This window comes from Mytilus edulis, chromosome 3 (assembly GCF_963676685.1).
Source record: "Mytilus edulis chromosome 3, xbMytEdul2.2, whole genome shotgun sequence".
NCBI lineage: Eukaryota > Metazoa > Mollusca > Bivalvia > Mytilida > Mytilidae > Mytilus > Mytilus edulis.
The window spans coordinates 70815223-70833435 of NC_092346.1; the positions used below are offsets into that span (position 1 = coordinate 70815223).

Consider the following 18213-nt stretch of genomic DNA (forward strand, 5'->3'; position numbering starts at 1 on the left):
AGAGATGAAAAGACAAACGGATATTAACACACAACACAGAATACAAAGCAACAATAAATTCACAAACACATAATCGCCATTCCTTTGAAACACCGTATTACCTGATATAAAGATTTTCCTCTTATAAGATGTTTTGGGCCAAAGAAACACAAACATTTATTTAAAAATATAATTTATCTTAAAAAACATATATTGTGAATGTTCATAATTAGAAAGTGTATAACGTGATTACATAAATACATTGCAGACATTCTATTAATGTGACTTTTCATTGGCTAATGGTGAGCAATCAGTCAAACATAATTTTCATACAAAAGAGATCACGAAAACAAGCAATAGCTAGATAAATAATAATATATACTTTCAATATTTATAATTGTTAACGTTATATCAATTTCATAGTGGCGTTTGATTTTTCTTGAATATTTAACCAGGGTATAGCGTTCCAAGTCAATGTGCTATTGTGATTTGTTTGAAACTGTTTGATGGTGCAGCCTAATTAACATGACTGTCTTTACTCCAAGTAGGATGAGAGAAGGTATTTAACTAAGAAAACTGATTGTTAATTGCTACGCATGTAAACTGATTTCATGGAGCTTGTTTTTTTAAGTTGTCTAAGTTGTTAAATTTTCTAAATAAGTTTTCTCATTGCCACTTTATATTCCTCTGATCGAGAAAAAAGATTTAAAAGGTGGTTTAAATATTGATAGAAATAGTTTGATTCAAGTCATGGACCTCGTCTCGTGTGTTTATTTTAATAGTGGGTTTTTTCTATGTCTTTGTATTTAAAACTTGTTAACTAGTTTCTAAGAAGTACTTAAGTTATAAAGAATAAATGCGAGTGTCAAACTATCCGTCTTAAAATGACTTTATTTAACAATAAACCGACTATTGTTTGGTCAGGTTCTAAGCAGATATGTGTTATGGTAATATATAATTGGTTTGTCTGATTTTGTTTCTCATTGACCTACTTTCAATTTAATTATGTCTTATTATGTGTGCTGGATATACAACTAAACAAAAGTATTCTCTTGATAATTATGAATCCGAATGGATGATATACTGATGTTTTGTTTATGATTTTGAACAAAGGAACGAGTTTGTATAATTCAACCAGCCTTTTCGTCGAGGAGCAGGGTTTTCTGTCCCTCTTTAATATTGAAATAGGAAGATATGATATGATTTTTAAATGAAGCAACCCTTAACCTGAAAACATATGATATAGAAGGTAAGTAACTTTAGTTTGAGGTACGTCCTTAACAATGAGCGAAATACATATCGCATAATAAAAACTATAAAAGGACCCAAAACGACAAATATAAAAACATTCAGCCGTATTAACAGATTGAATGTGTTTTTCTATTATATTTGTTCTGGAATATTACTCCAGATCAATTTGTCTAATTTCATGTTACATGATAACATCATGCAGTATATTTGTGAAAAATGTCTTCCTTCTTCCGACTATCTTTATCTTTGAACTAAGGAGATTACCCTGTCCAATTTTTTTCTTATATTGGGTTCAAAAAGGGGGTTCCTTTCTAATTTTTAGGAAACAAAGGGTTGCAAATAATAAAGATTTGAAGTACCATATGTATACGCAGTACATGTTTCAGATTGTACGATTCTATTCATTTTCACCTAATCAGCTAAATAAACGATCTCTTCATAACAAAACGCTCTTAATGCTCTTCTGACACATATTTAGTAATAGCAGACAAAACAATTTAATAACGAACAAAAACGTCATTTTTGTATGTTTACATAATTTCCTCGTCTATTTAATGTTTTCAGAGACAATTCAAATGTTCATGCTATGAATATCTAACTTGCTTTTAACTAATTGTATTAAGACACTATCCATTATCACAAAATATGTAACGTTAGAAATGTATGTTCACAGCGCTGAAGAAATTGAACAAAAAATGTCGTAAGAAATAGTCGATATTGCTTGGTAACATATAGCCATCAAAATAATTTATATATCTACTTTACGTCTCAAACGTTTTGAGCAAAAAGAAACCCTAAGCTTGCAACGAACTTAAATCGTTCCCATGGGCCAAGAATGTCATTTAATAAAGAGGTCTTTGAAAAAATAAATTGCGACTTCAAACTTTTATTATAAAGATACAATTCATCTTTTAATCTTGTTCAGATTCAAACTGAAATTCATTTCCTGGTCTAGAGATTTCAATGAAGATTTTCAATAACTTTCAGGTTAGTATCCATAAATCATTTAAACAGATTTATTCCAAGAACATTCTAATAAGGCAAATGTAATACATCTTATATTCTGTTCATATATCATTTTGTTTTATAAAAATACTTTCAGAGAATTTTGCTCTGTGATTTTCTAATTATGTTAACCTTGGATCATCAACAACTAATATCAAAGAAGATCAATTGATCATGGTTTTTTTCAAGTTTGCTACATGTAATAATTGGTAAATAGAAGAACTGTGAATCTTTGGCATTTTGATCACAGCACATGTATATTTGCACTGTAGGTTATACCATTAACAATTTTCTAACTCGCATGTAGATTGAATGTCTTTGGAATAAAGGTTTTGTTTAAGTTGTATTTTATTTACAGTTGAATTTGCATTCAAAATTATATATATCACATCATTCATCATGCCCATTCATGATTTATAAGATACTTAAAGTATTAAATTCTTTACTGAAAATAAATATTATTTCTTAACAATTCTCTCCAGCAATCCTAGAAAAAATCCTATTGAATTAGAAAAAAACAACAACAAAACACGTTTTAAGTAAAAATTGGTAATGAACATGAAATGGAAGAAATCTATAATAATTTAACAGTATCATTGAAAAGTATCCGAAATTCTATATTACAATTGTATTGCTCAAAAATACAATTAATAAGACAAGTAAGCTTCCCATCAGATATAACACAAATGTACGATAATAACAATCTATTTTAAGCATCAGCAACCACAAGTGAAAAAAAAACACATATGAAAATGCATAATACTACATATTTCTACTTTGATTATATGGTTCTATGTTCAAAAATTAAGAAAAATCAATGACATAATATGAAAACTCATAAGCATTAAAATACACCAACAGATTTGACTTAAAGCAAGTGAACATTAAAAGATCGTGTTCAAACAACCTTTGATGGCTTAATAATATGCATTGCGTGTACACATAACACAATTCGTGATCGAAGTAAAATAATGGTTATGATAACATAATAAGTCAGTGAATGGCGACGTCAAAGATGCTTTGTCACAATACAAATGCAACAAAGTGACAAGGCCCTATAAAATTCGTTAGAAAAAAATCTTTAGAAAATCAAACCGCCATGATAGTACATCCACTTCATTTGAACTGATGAGACATTTAGTGTATATAATAGAATTTTATGCGATTGTCATACAAGTGAGAGGTTTAGCTAGCTATAAAATCAGCTTTAACCCACAATTTTCCACATCTGAAATGCTGTACCAAGCCAAGTTAGTATTATGACAGTTGTTATCCGTTCGTTTGATGTGTTTCAGCTTTTGACTTTGCCATTTGTTTTGGGACTTATCATTTGAGTTTATCTCGGATTTTGGTATTTTTGTTTTTTTTTACTTATCAATGTAGAAATGCGCATCTGGTGCAGAAAATTTAATACCGTTAATGTTATTTTCGCATTGGCAATAATACCCCATATTTTTTTTTCTCGATAATCTGTCAGATATTAGTTGTTCTATGTACATATTTGCTTGAGGCGTTCTAGCTATTTTCGTTATAGATAGAAACTGCACACCTTTCTAAATTTCCCCTGAAATCTTGTAATTAATATTTAGATTTGAGCAGCAACACCTACCATAGAATGAATTTTGTCACAAAATGTCTTTTGCAGATCATGTTAATGTTGATAGCTCATATTAAAATTTTACCAAAAACTATGCGTAAAAATCGCATATTTAGATCAGCTTTGGTTACATTACAAACAACATCTGTACACTCTAAGGAAAATAATCATAGTTTTTAAAGGGTTGAAAGTTTATACTAATTTTGCATTGTTAGAAGTCAATCAAATAGTACTTGTATCGCCCCCTCCTTTTAATAATTGCCTGTTCTCATGTACTAAAAAATAAAGCGAAATAGGAACAGTGTAAATAAACTATATAATTTTGATAACAAGAATAATGGTAGTGAAATTAATAAAAAATAAAAATAAATTGGTATGGATGTATGGTTAGATATTTGAAGGACTCATATTGTTATAAAAAACCCAACTTTTTGTATATACCAATCCAATATTAATTTGTCGTTCACACACACAAAGGTGAATAAATTAATTTTGCTTGAAGACACCACGTCATTCAAAATAGAAAGTTATTTTGAAGCACGTCCTTCGATATTGTATTTTTTTAGAATCGTTTTATTGATCAAACCTTCAATCCAGGGTGAATAATATGATTATTCTTTACAAAGCAAATTATTTTGATTCTCTAAATAACACGTTCAGTCAATTAGAAAACTTGTTTGTTTGTTCTTGATAAAGGATTTTAATGTTAAAAAGTGACGCGTTGTTTTTATAACTCCGGTGGCAGTAATGGATTTCGTAAATTAAAATATTTGGAACAGTATGCGTACAATTCGATGAGAAGCAAGAGGATTTAATTGAAATGTTCATCGCAGCATTCTGATGTTTTAAAGACTATTTCACCGATCAAACGACCATGTGTAAACAAATCTCTTTGTAATATAAGGGTGCAGTCATGTTTTACAAATAAATATGCAACATACATGATAAATGTAAACATTTGATACGCAAAATTAGATATAAAAATGATTTTCGTTTGACTTGATTTATACATTGGCATTTTAGTATGTAACAGATGTGATGTTGAAATTGATTTCTGATTTCTCTTAAACATCTTCTTGTCCAAGTTTTCTATCTAATATGGCCATAGGACCCACAGGTCCTTGGAAACCGCCACCATGTGACGACATTTGTCCTCTTTGTGCGGTTTCCCAAAGTTGTTTTTGCATAAGTGCCAGAGAAATTTTGTTAGTGTGTAGAAAATCCTTCATTGATATCATTTCGTCTGAATTGCGTCTATCGGAATCGCTGTCGCTATCTGTTTTTTCACTCTTTTTATGTCGCGCACTTCCGTTTAAATGTCTAGGTGTAATAGCGTTTCGTCTTCCTCTCGATCTTTTTCGGCGTCGACAATGACAGTTTAATTTAGAAATCATCCAATTTAAAAACTGTTTTATCACAATGGATGTTACGTTAAACAAACTATATATACAACAACAACCTAAAACAATAAATATAAAATTTCCCAGACGATAAAAATGTTTATTTTCATAGTCATCTTTTTGACTGACTACATAATCACCAAATCCAATCGTTGCAAAAGTGACAAAGCAAAAATAAATAGCCTCAAAGTACGTCCAATCTTCCACCGGATAATACATTGCAGAAGCACAGCAGGCAACCACTACAGCTCCTAACAATAAAATAAGCATGACCCAATACACCGAAGGTTTCCACGTGTCTAGTTGTTCATCGTCCGAGATATGAGAATTTCGTCTATCCTTGTTATCTATACCTTTTATTCGTAGTTTTCTTTCATGAATTGCACGTAGGATATATGCAAGGAATGTGATGATTCTTTCCAGAAATAAATTGAAAAACAGAATGGCGCCAGCGCATCCCAAAAATCCATAGAATATTAATAGTATTTTACCACCAATCGTTCGTGGTGTTGTCATACCAAATCCTGAAAATATAATAAAGTAATACATGAATTTCTCATTCTTATAAATAGGTTCGACTATATATATGTGGCGGGATTTTTGTAAATAGTTATCTATATAAATAACAGGTGGTAGAAATGTCACAAGTACTTGATATCACACACTCGACATATGGCACAAACTTGAGTTTTAAGTTAAAAGGTAATATCACATTTAAACACTAATTTTTCGTATCTGAGACCCCCTCCACTTCTCTAATGTTGACAGAGGAATATAAATATGGTCATTTCGGTCTTCAACAGACCGACAGAAAAACACTTGCTTTTATTGGGGCGTTCGTTTGTCTTCTCATGCGGGATGTACAAGTGTCAAAGAGACAACAACTCAATCAAAGGACAGAAAACAACCAAAGGCCACAAATGTGTCTTCAACACACAAGAAAATCACGCACCCAGAGTTGGCCAGTTGGCTAACAAGATTGTATTGATAAAACTTGCTGGAATTCTGACTGTTCGTTACCAATCAACATACATAACCGTTGTCGCTCAAAATATCCATAAAAGTATGATTGTTCACTCCCGGTATCTGGGCTTTTCATGCTATTAAATGGAACACAATTTAATTAAATAGGTCAAGTTTTTAATTTAAAATGAATAATATTGATAAAGAATGTAGATATTGTTGCATAAAAGAAAAGATACTGGCATCATCTTTATAAATATCTATATATCTATATTATATATATATATATATGTTGAAATGGGATTGCTAGATGTCTAAGATGATTCCTAGTTATGTTTGTCTACAAGATTATAGATTGACTGTACGAACATATTGAACATGCAGAAACATCTGGACGACAAAAAGGAGGACAGAGGAAGATTGCACACAAATTCCTCAAGGTTAGAATTTATATTTGAACATTTTTGGAGGGCACGTTGTTTTTTTATCCTGTACATATTTTTGATGAAAGATATTGTTTATATTCAATGCGTCCAAATCCTTTTTAGCAAAATTATCTGTGAAAATACTATATACGTTTCTGACCGCCCTTACTAGATGAATAAATATATTGATCAGTATGTAAATATTCATATTTATGGACACATTCTATAAGTTCTGGACGAATAGCCAAAGATAAATTTATATGATAATTCAGAATGTTAATCATTCAATAATAGCATTACTTCGGGATCAAAATGGACATTTATTGAAAATCTTATTTTCAAATGCAATAAAATAATGAATATAATGAATAATTAACGAATTTAAATGTCAATCAACAAAATCAATATATAACAAGCAACTACAAAATAAATCTAAAACAAATCTGAATATATTATTAAATCAATTGATTTCCGATTTACTGGTGAAAGAATACTTCTTTGTTCACGAAGAATCATGACTTGAAAGAGTAAATTCATTATATGTATGTGAAATAGCCCTACACATCGTTGTCAATATAATTGAATTTTATGCGACTATCATACAAGTGAGAAGTTTATCTAGCCATTAAATCAGGTTTAATCAAACAATTTCCACTTAAGAAAATGCCTGTACCAAGTCAATACTATGACAGTTGTTATCCATTCGTTTGTTGTGTTTGAGCTTTTTATTCTGTCATTTGATTATGGACTTACGGCTTTGAATTAACTCAGGGTTTAGTATTTTTGTGATTTTACTTTCTACATCATTGCTGGCTTGTATTTTAAAAAAAATATACTTCTACTATTTACTTCTCCTATCAGCAACTAACGGGTTCAATTTTTAAATGATTTTAAATTAACAAAAAGCCAAAAAGCTAAATAAGAGATGAAATATGAATTTAAACTAAATTTATTTTTCACTTGCAAACATATGGTTAACAGGGACATCAAAATCAAGTAATCAGTGCAGATTGCTTTTCAGATTTGACAGCCAAGATGTCACATATCTTTGTTCTGTATTTTTTCCCCAACCTATTCAAAATATATCTTCTCTTATTAAGATCGATCAGGGGTTTTAAATAAAATCGAAAGAATGTTTCATGAATGGGAAAATGTAGTTTGAAATGTGTGTTTTTTTTTTTTTTTTGTTGTTTTTTTTTTAAATATTAATAAGAGTACGAGTAATAGACATTTTTACAAGTCGCTGGTTGTGCAAAATTGTCATTTTGGAATGGATAAATCGCAGACAAATTCATTTTTGTAAAAAGTAAAATCACAAAAATACTGAACTCCGAGGAAAATTCAAAACGAAAAGTTCCTTATCAAATAGCAAAATCAAATGGTAAAACACATCAAACGAATATACAACAACTAGCTAGACAGTTAATTGTGCTTCTAAAAAAAATGAAGAAAAAAATTGAGATTGCAGAATTGCAGAACTTGTTTTCTTGCTACAAAACAAAATATGTAAACTTACTACACATTCCTTAATTAAAGTAATGTTATCAGAGTTATCTCCCTTTATATTACAAAGATGAACAAAGCAAAAAAAATTTAAATTTAAAAAAAAAGTCTTAAATTAGGCCGTTAGTTTTCGCGTTTGATATTTTTTTTACATTTGTCATTTCGCGGCCTTATATAGCTGACTATGCGGTATGGGCTTTGCTCCTTGTTGAAGGCCGTACGGTGACCTATATTCTCTCTCTCAAAATTTGCAAATTTTTATTTCATTGTGTTGTCATATCGAACTTGCTGTTTTATTTCAGTTTCTCTTCCGAAACCATATAAAACATTAAGTTGTGTTTATACAAACTATCGAATGTCCATTTTTTTTCTGAAATTCCTTACAATAAAGTCTTACAAAGAGGAAATCCAGCACCACAAAACATGGTTTAAACCATTACTTTTCGAAAGGTCAGTAAAAACAAGACAAAAATAGATAAATTTCCGATGTTTTTCTTAAAAGCAAAACTTTGAAATCACCATTGTGTTAGGAATAACTAGTACTAAATTGAAAAAAAACAGTTATTTAGTTAAACCAACTCTCTCTTTTACAAATATTGGAAATCATTCAAATCCCTTATTTTCAAAACCAATGATCATAAGGTCAGATTCTCGTTTTCCATTGATTTGATTCTATAAAAGCACAAACAAATGCCATTATGTAGATATTTACAAACATCATAACCACGTCCAACCTATAAGTTGTCATTGTCCCTATTGACCATTAAGATGCATCATCACATTTCTTCATAATAACATGGTAACACTATAGATTTCAACCTATTATGTAAATATACATCATAAGTATGTCCCTACGGATTAAAGTAACTATCTCTTGTATAACTCAGAGACAAACATTGTTCTAACTAAACAGCATATGTTATACTGTCCGCATATTGATTAACTATAGTGGTAGTATTGACACTCTTGAAGTCTTATTTGTTCATAGAAACGCTGGTATCACCATTTCCATAGAAATTGAAAACTGATCTTTCAAGTATTATTCACTTAAGCTCGAGTCAAAAGTGCAAGTGATATTTTAAAATTACAATAATAATTTCCATATGCAATTTATACAATGTTGTTTCAATCTATAAATGTCAAATAATTTAAATCTGGCATCATTTTCAAAGACCTGCATTAAAATTTTAGACGAAGCATCGTATTTTTCAAATATATGTAACTATCAATCTATGTAATCACTAGTGCAATTCATCTGACATTAATTTCTAACATTTTAAGAGTTATTTTTACTTAACTTTACCAAATCATTGTTAATGAAATTGAGAATGGAAATGGGGAATGTGTCAAAGAGACAACTACCCGACCATAGAACAGACCACAGCAGAAGGTCACCAATATGTCTTCAATGCAGCGATAAACTTGTTTATTAAATTGTATGCCAATTTTCTTTAAAATCGTTTCTTAGGATTAATTCCTTTGTATTTTTGTAAAGAAATGTTGAATTCAAATTATTGAATAAATAAGAGGGATACAGATTACACCAACGAGAGAGAGAAAAAGAGATAGTACACGAAGAAAAAGAGAGGAGATTACACCTAGTTTTCGATTGTGAATGTTATGTTAACGATCGTCATGAACAGATGAACATGCATGCAATTTTTGCCACTGAACTTATCATCTTCATTGTATGACAAAATATACTTATGAGTAGGTGATATCTGAAACCTAACTGGAAATGTTGTTAGATTATTAATCAAATGCACAAAAGACCTTCATACATATCAATGCTATTATTGTGTATAAATATACAGAAAAATAACAGGATTGGATGTTTTGTGTTAAAATTCATGTTTATGTTACAATGTTTTACACGATTAAGTTACTATAAATATGTTTTCAGCAAGTAGAAACATTCCGCGATACAATAGTAAGTATTGTTAGTCATGTAACCGAGTTACAGTGTAGCAATGTATGCTTTAATGACAATAAAATTGTAAAAGAACTATAAATTTGCTTTCAGTAAGTGGGAGGTGATCTTTCTTTGAAACGATCTTTAGTATAATTAGTCATGATACAATGTTTTTATGTTCGGGTAATACGTTTTATTGTTGACTTGGGACCTATTTCTTGGTAGATTGTTTTGCTATCATACATGTTGGCTGCTTTATAAATCAAGGTATAATTGTAATAGGGGCTGCTACATTGCTATAATGACTACCCACTCCACCAAATATTTATGCGCATGTTTTAATTCTAGAATCTCTTCAGTCAATATAAAAAAGAAGATGTGGTATGATTGCCAATGCGACAACTGTCCACAAGAGACCAAAATGACACAGACATTAACAACTATAGGTCACCGTACGGCCTTCAACAATGAGCAAAGCCGATACCGCATAGTAAGCTATAAAAGGCCCCGATAAGACAATGTAAAACGATTCAAACGAGAAAACTAACGGCCTTATATATATAAAAAAATGAATGAAAAACAAATTTGTAACACATAAACAAACGACAACCACTGAATTACAGGCTCGTTAGCTCGTTATGATTTTATCAGAATTCAGAATTCGACAAAAATTGATATCAGATATATCATGGTTTGTAGAATAGAATCCTAAGCAATCAAATACTATTAAACACCTGTCCATTGTTCAAAGCCGTTAGGTAATTGTTAGATAATGTTTTTATTTGGTTATCAGGTGTTTACATCATGTTCACTTTGTAAAGGAAAATGGTAAAACGAATAGATTGGAATAACGTATAATATGAAACCAAGCTATCAAATATTCTATGACTAGAAGGTAGTTTTAAATCGATAAATCATTTGTGTAAACTATTGTGTTCCTTATATCTTTAATTTCACAGTCAGAACAATATGTTAAATATCAATTATCTATATGCAACAGATGTCAAATGTCATTAAGAATTAAATTATTTGTTGACAATTCTAGTTCCTCTGGTTATATGCCTACAACTTCATATTTACTTATGAAAATGGGAATGTTTAAAATAATCTTGGTTTGATATCTTGAAATGAAAGCATACCGATCCCACTTTAATGAAATTTTAGCTGAAAACGGAAGTTGAATTCTATATTAGTATTTCGACTTCTGTAAAGAAGTAGTGCTATTAAAAAATATGAAGTTTTCAATTGGACAGCACAAATCCTCGATTTTATTTTTTGCGTATAATAAAGTATTTGTATCGATAAAAAAATGTTGTGTAAAGGAAATACCGGTATAAATACAAACATCGTTGTATCATTGCCAATATATCAACTCTCCAGCAGAAACCAAATGACAAGAACATACTTGGGCATGCACATATAGAATGTGGCGGCATTAAATAGTTATCAAAGGTACCAAGATTTTAATTTAGTACGCCAGACGCGCGTTTCGTCTACATAAGACTCATCAGTGACGCTCATATCAAAATATTTATAAAGCCAAACATGTTCAAAGTTGAAGAGCATTGATTAAACATGCTTGCTAGCACCAAATACTCACTGAAACCTGGGACAAAAGTGTAACAGTACATCATAAGAACAAGCCATAATAGTCAGGTGATAAAGTCTTAACCCATCAGATCGATACAAAGCACAATAAAAATAAAACAAACACAAAACACACAAAAAAAAAGTACAGATCAGAGAGTCCTCGCAGATACTGAAATCAAGTTCAAAGGCAATACCAACCTATAAAAAAAAACATGTGTCTATGACAAAAGTTTAAATTTTTGTACATATCCAACTTGAAATGATTTAGTGTAAATATGTCTTGAAATGTTTGATAAAACCTTGTAAAATGGTTCCTGACTTGGAACATACACATACAGAATATGGCGGGGTTGAACATGTTAGCCTTGCATTTCAGTTCTGTTTCAATTTTCAAAACATTGTAATGCTGCGTTTTATTTTAGTAATTTACATTGATTGGTCCAAATCATTCATATAGACATGGACCTTTACAATAAGAAATGATCATCCGTAATTTAACAATTATACTTTTATGGTTGCTTACATGACATACGTCGTACAAAATAAGATATGCTATAATAATATATTGATGAATGTCATTTCTACAATTTTATTTTCTGTTTTGTCTGGAAGGTTATTATATTATAACATCAAAAGCACTTTTTAACCAAAAAATGAAACTAAATATCGTTATGTCTTTAATGTTGGATAGAGAAACATCACTTCTCTTCCCTAAAATTGTAGAAATCACAAATTATATCAAAACTTGTAGCAAATGTATACGAAGGAAGCTTGCAATACTGTTCAGTGTAAAAGGAATACTAGTAGTTATTCAATTCCTGAATACATATACAACGTCCAATTAAGTACGTAAGGTTTTTATGAGTTCAAAAAAACACACCTGAAATTAAGCAGCCATTTAAAATCCGAAATTTGTATATAAAATATCACAAAATTTGAAGAGGAAGTTACAAATATAAAAACAAATGTTTTGTTAAATTCTACAACATTTGATAACTTGCAATCGTACCTTATCTTTTGCATTTTATATTGTACACAGAAACATATTAATAAAAGACACACAAGTCATAATCATATAGATAAATTAAAGAATAAATGTCATAAAGACCAATAGCAACATGTGTGTGTCGAAAAAAGAATGCCATAGTTTTAAACAGGATATAATATAAGAATGACTAGAATTAAAGTGGAAGACACTTCCTTACAAAGATATGTGTACGATACCAAAGTACATTCTAACGTACACTCCATAGCAAAAAAGAAAAGTAAAAAAGAACAAATCTTGATTCAGCCAAGCTTTACAAATGGGAGGAACATTTCCTTTACTGTTCAACAAGAACTATAATGTCTTCCTTGAATTTCAGTCTGTTGCAATTATTAAAATATTGTAATGCTGCATTCTATTTTAGTACTTTTATTTGATTGGTCTAAACTATTATCATAAAGATGATACCATACAATAAGATATAATCCATATTATATACAAAACACACTAGTAAGTTAACAATTGAACTATCATATGCTCAATGACAACACAATATCAATTAAAGTTTACAAAATTTGTATGCTCCATAACGATACCATATCAATTTGAAATTTCCCAAATGACATATTATATTTATTGTAAAGGTACATTGCATTATTTTAGTGAACCTCACAAGTTTGTAATAAACTGAGCTTTTATAGCCTTTTTATAGCCTTGTTTTCCTAGTAAATCAGACAAAAGGAATTATCAGGAGACAGATGTAATCCAGGTCAAATTTGTAATGTATCACGAAGTCAAGCTTTCTTTATAAACTACTTTTCTATTTTTTTCCCTTTCTGTTTGTGCATCGGTCAATAGACATTTTTATTCGTTAAATTATTAAAAAGCTATTTCACCATTAAACATGTGGTCTTTAATATAAAATGAATGTGCTAAATAGAACAATATTTTGTACCTTTTTTCTTTGCTATAAAAAAAAGATGTAGTATGATGCCAATGATTCAACAACCCACCAGAGACCAAATGACGTAACGTAGATGTTAGCTCTGACGTATTTATAATCACAAAAATACTGAACTCCGATCGGAAAGTCTCTAATCAAATGGCAAAATCAAATGATAAAACACATCAAACGAAAGGACAACAACTGTTATATTCCTGACTTGGTACAGACATTTTCAAATGTAGAAAATGGTGGATTAAACCTGGTGTTGAAGCGCTAAATCACTTGTCATCTCACTTGTATGACAGTCGCATCAAATTCCATTATATTTGCAACGATCCGTGAACAAAAAAGACATAATAGGAAATAGTCAAAATATGGATACAGCAGTCATCAGTGTGTCACAATATCAAAACAAACGAAATTTAACAAAAAAGCATATGTCTTTGGCTTATCAAACTGTTGGTAACATGACTTTCTTGAAGCACGTGTCCTACGCCAGGTAATAATTACCACATAAAATATCATGTATATAAACAAATTACTGTCGATGTTTAATAAATTTCTATGAAGGTTTAACAAGTCTATTGTAGTCCAGATTTGTTTTAACCCAAGATTGTATCTAAACATTCACTGTAAAACAAACACATGGATATAAGACCAAAGACATAAAAGGAAGTAGCTACAGGTCACTGCACGGTCTTCAACAATGAGCAAAACCTATTCAACACAGAAAGTATAAAATGACCTGACATTTCATATTTAAAACGATTCAAACGACAAAAAACGTAAGGCCTGATTTAAGTAGGTAACTATTAACGAAAAAAATATGATATACAGCAACAAACGACAAACACTGAATTACAAATGATATATGTATTTATTAATTTCCTCAATAACTTTAATCACAAACTGAACATAAATGTTGACGATGTCGAAGATTGAGTCAAATTCGCTATAAATCCACGAAACACCAACATCAAGTCTAATTTGAAAAGTCAACATGATAATGTAACCTTCGTTAACACCTAATTAGTATTCACAATTGATCGACTTATTTAATGTTTTGGCTTTTTATTTTTATGCCTTAAAATTAAAATCATCTCAGTGCGGACAAAATTCTGCTCCTTGGAATTACATAATGTTAAATGGATATAATTCCTTTACATCAATGCACATCAGATCATAGATCTAGGATTTTATGACGTCATTCAAGAGTTAGAGAATGTGTATTTTTTTCTTTCTTGGGCTTAATCAGTATTTTAGAAAAGCAATTTACTTTTGCAAAATAGTACACTCTCATCAAGACTTTGATGTAGTGAAGTTATTATTTGACAGCACTTTACCAATGTATTATTAATAATCCACGTCTTTCAAAGTGAGTAATAAAATTTATGTTTTATCCAACTTCATATAAGCTTTATCATATACATTAAACATTAGTTAGCATTATCAATTAAATTAATCAGATGACGGATTTAAAATAGTATCAGTGATTGATGACGCAAAAACAACTATCCCTTGTCCTGTGAAAGTTTTCCAATGTAATGGACTTATTGAATGACAAAGAAAGAAAGCCGATAGAAACATAAAGATTCCATAACTGTTGTTTCAGTTATTGGACTGAATAAAAAAAAAATAGTGGCTAGACATTTAACCCTGAATTCTAATACGCTGGTCCAGATAATTATTTTCCTATGTCAGTTATTTTCAAATAAAAAAAAATCGATACAAAATTCTAAAGCGATTTCATACGCATCACATATGACGCGTATGAAATCATCGATATAATAAACACCAAGGACCCACTAGAAAACAAAATGCTATTCATTTGCAATACAAAAAAAAATGGGATGTTCATGTCATGGTAAAATACAAACAGAGGCACAACTAAGTTTGATAAATTATAACATTATGAATTGCTGATATCGTTTTAATGTGAGATTGTGAGATCGATTACAACTAATCTTATGTTAAGAAAATATGTATTGAAACGCTATCTCTTCATACAATGATAGTTATATTTTCCTTCCATTTTACCGTATTGTTATTGGATTTTTGAATGATCACACACTTTATGTGTGTGGCCTTCAATTTGGTTTTGATCTAGAAAATAGCAGTTGATGGTTATTCCAGGAACATGCTGAAATCGTAGAATGCATACTTTGGAAATTTAAAGTTTATATTATCTGATATTAAAAAAAAAACCGCACACAAACATAATTTGTCACCCGAATTCTTTGAGCGACAAATTGCATATGTGATATTCGTTGTGTTTCTCGTTTAAGTACAAAAAGAATGATAGTCTCTTTCGGTTATGTCACGTTCTAGAATAGAGGTTGGGAATATGGTTAGGACGCTTTGAACAAATCCATCGTCATTTGTGAAAAGGATATTTCGTAACGACAAACGAACTCGTTAATAATATAAACACATAGTCAGTTCTACAAAGTCCCAAAATGACTAAAACATATATTTTAACATAATATATTTGATCAGAAAATATTGCATTGGAAAAAAATCACTTCAAGAAAATGTATTTGATCATTTGACCTATTCTAGGTTGTATTTCAGATGGATTCTCTCATCCGTATAAAACTACATTACAAAAAGACGTTGGAGTAAAAAGATTACTAGTGACATCATCAGCTTGACTTATGATGATAACAATCGATCAAACTAAATCTGACAATCAAATTCGCATATCACTTAGTGCTTTTCATCATTGCCTCTATGTTGCCTGTGATTGTTTTACTTAAAACACTTAGTTCTGACTTTCTTCCATTGATTTACTACTACAATATGACACAGAACCTGCAAGAGGAAGGATCTTTAAAGTGGAACTCCATTAATAAAATAAGATTTAATCCAATCGAAATTAGTAAACTACGTGTAATATTGGTCAAAACTACAATACGATCAGTAAATCATTGCTTCAACCTGTAAAAAGCATCAATATTTTATTATCTTATCGCCTACTCGAGTTATATTTGACTTTTTTCAATGATATAAGAGTAGGAGATCTTAAGGTTAAGAAAGATGTATGTAAATCCATCAAAACAAAATCAATTTCATTTGCGCTTTACATGGTAATGTAACTCTATAAATGTATTTCTTGTACCATGAAATCTAATTACTCACGCCCTAAATGATGTATAGTTATACGTATTTTTAGCAAATATTTATTGAGATATGATATCCGTCGTGTGGTGCCTTCGAGCATTGATACTAGTTGTCTAATAGTAAAACCCTTGCGACCCAGTGGAATTCAACATGGTATGACATAATTTGTGTACGCGCCAAATGTGTTTCTAAATGAGATTTTTCACCAGGTACGCTGGTGAGCGAAGGCTAAGAATTAAGAGATAAACATTTTTCAGAGCATTAAAACCTTATTTACACTGGATGCTGTAAACTCTGGTAGCAAAAGTGCAATAAAAGGTTTGATAGCACGAAAGTCCCCCCTAAAACAATGCTTATGGGAGTTGCAACTTTAGTTTTGAAAGTTTATTATATTAGAAATTTGATAATTTACACATGAAATATCATTATAATGATGGCAATACCGAAGAATTTGAACGGTTGATCGGTACCCTCAGGGAGAGATAAATCAAAAGGAGTGGTTCCAAATAAGTGGTTGTAAACACATATGTTATGAAAATCATAATTATTCCGTGGATACAATTGGTTATTGACTTACATAGTAAGACATTTTGCGTTGAAAACGTTTGTGACGGATAGACACACAAATAGAACAATGGACATCAAGTGACAATAATATATTGGCGAAAGATATATATGTATATATATATATCACCGTCATTTTTTTATTTAGTTGCTGGTATTGTTTCATATTGAAGTTTAACCTAAGAAGCATAGTGTAATGGCTTGTTAATCAGAGTAAATATAATTCTCCTTACAAAGGGCAACTAGCTGTCAATTTCAATTTAATCGATTTGAAACAAAATCTCACATTCTACTTATTACATACTAAATAAAGGCAACAGTAGTATACCGCTGTTCAAACTCATAAATCCATGGACAAAAAACAAAATCGGGGTAACAAACTAAAACTGAGGGAAACGCATTAAATATAAGAGGAGAACAACGACACAACACTACCATGTAACACACACAGAAACGGACCAAGCATCAGACAAAATCCCACGAGAATAACAAATATAACATCAAAACCAAATACATGAATTTGGGATAGACAAGTACCATGACACGTCTTATCGCAATGTGAATTTACACTAAAAAAATAAGAGAAAACAAACGAAGCAACGTTACAATGTAACACACACAGAAACGAACTATAATATAACAATGACCATATTCCTGACTTGGTACAGGACATTTTTAAAGGAAAAAATGGTGGGCTGAACCTGGTTTTGTGGCATGCCAAACCTCCCTCTTTTATAGCCATGTGAAAAATAACATTAAAATGACAATACAACATTACAGGACTACAATATAAATAAATTGGAGAACACAATTGACAAAGAAACACACGAACAACAGCCAACAAAAGGCAACAAGTTCAAAATTTTAATACGCCAGAAGTGCATTTTGTTCACACAAGATCTACTAGTGACGCCAAGATACAAAAGTTTGAAAGCCGAAACAAGCACATAGTCGAACAGCATCGAGGACCAAA

At 30.5% G+C, this 18213-nt stretch overlaps 1 protein-coding gene across 1 annotated transcript in view; it reads right to left on the reverse strand.

The window, feature by feature from the left end:
* Positions 1–155: 155 nt before the first annotated feature.
* The window catches only part of LOC139517308 (potassium channel subfamily K member 12-like), a 54397-nt gene continuing 36339 nt past the window's right edge, over positions 156–18213 (reverse strand). The window contains exon 2 of the mRNA XM_071308230.1: positions 156–5756. Within this exon, the coding sequence (XP_071164331.1) occupies positions 4897–5756 (860 nt within the window). The 3' untranslated portion in view covers positions 156–4896. The remainder of the gene's footprint in view (positions 5757–18213) is intronic.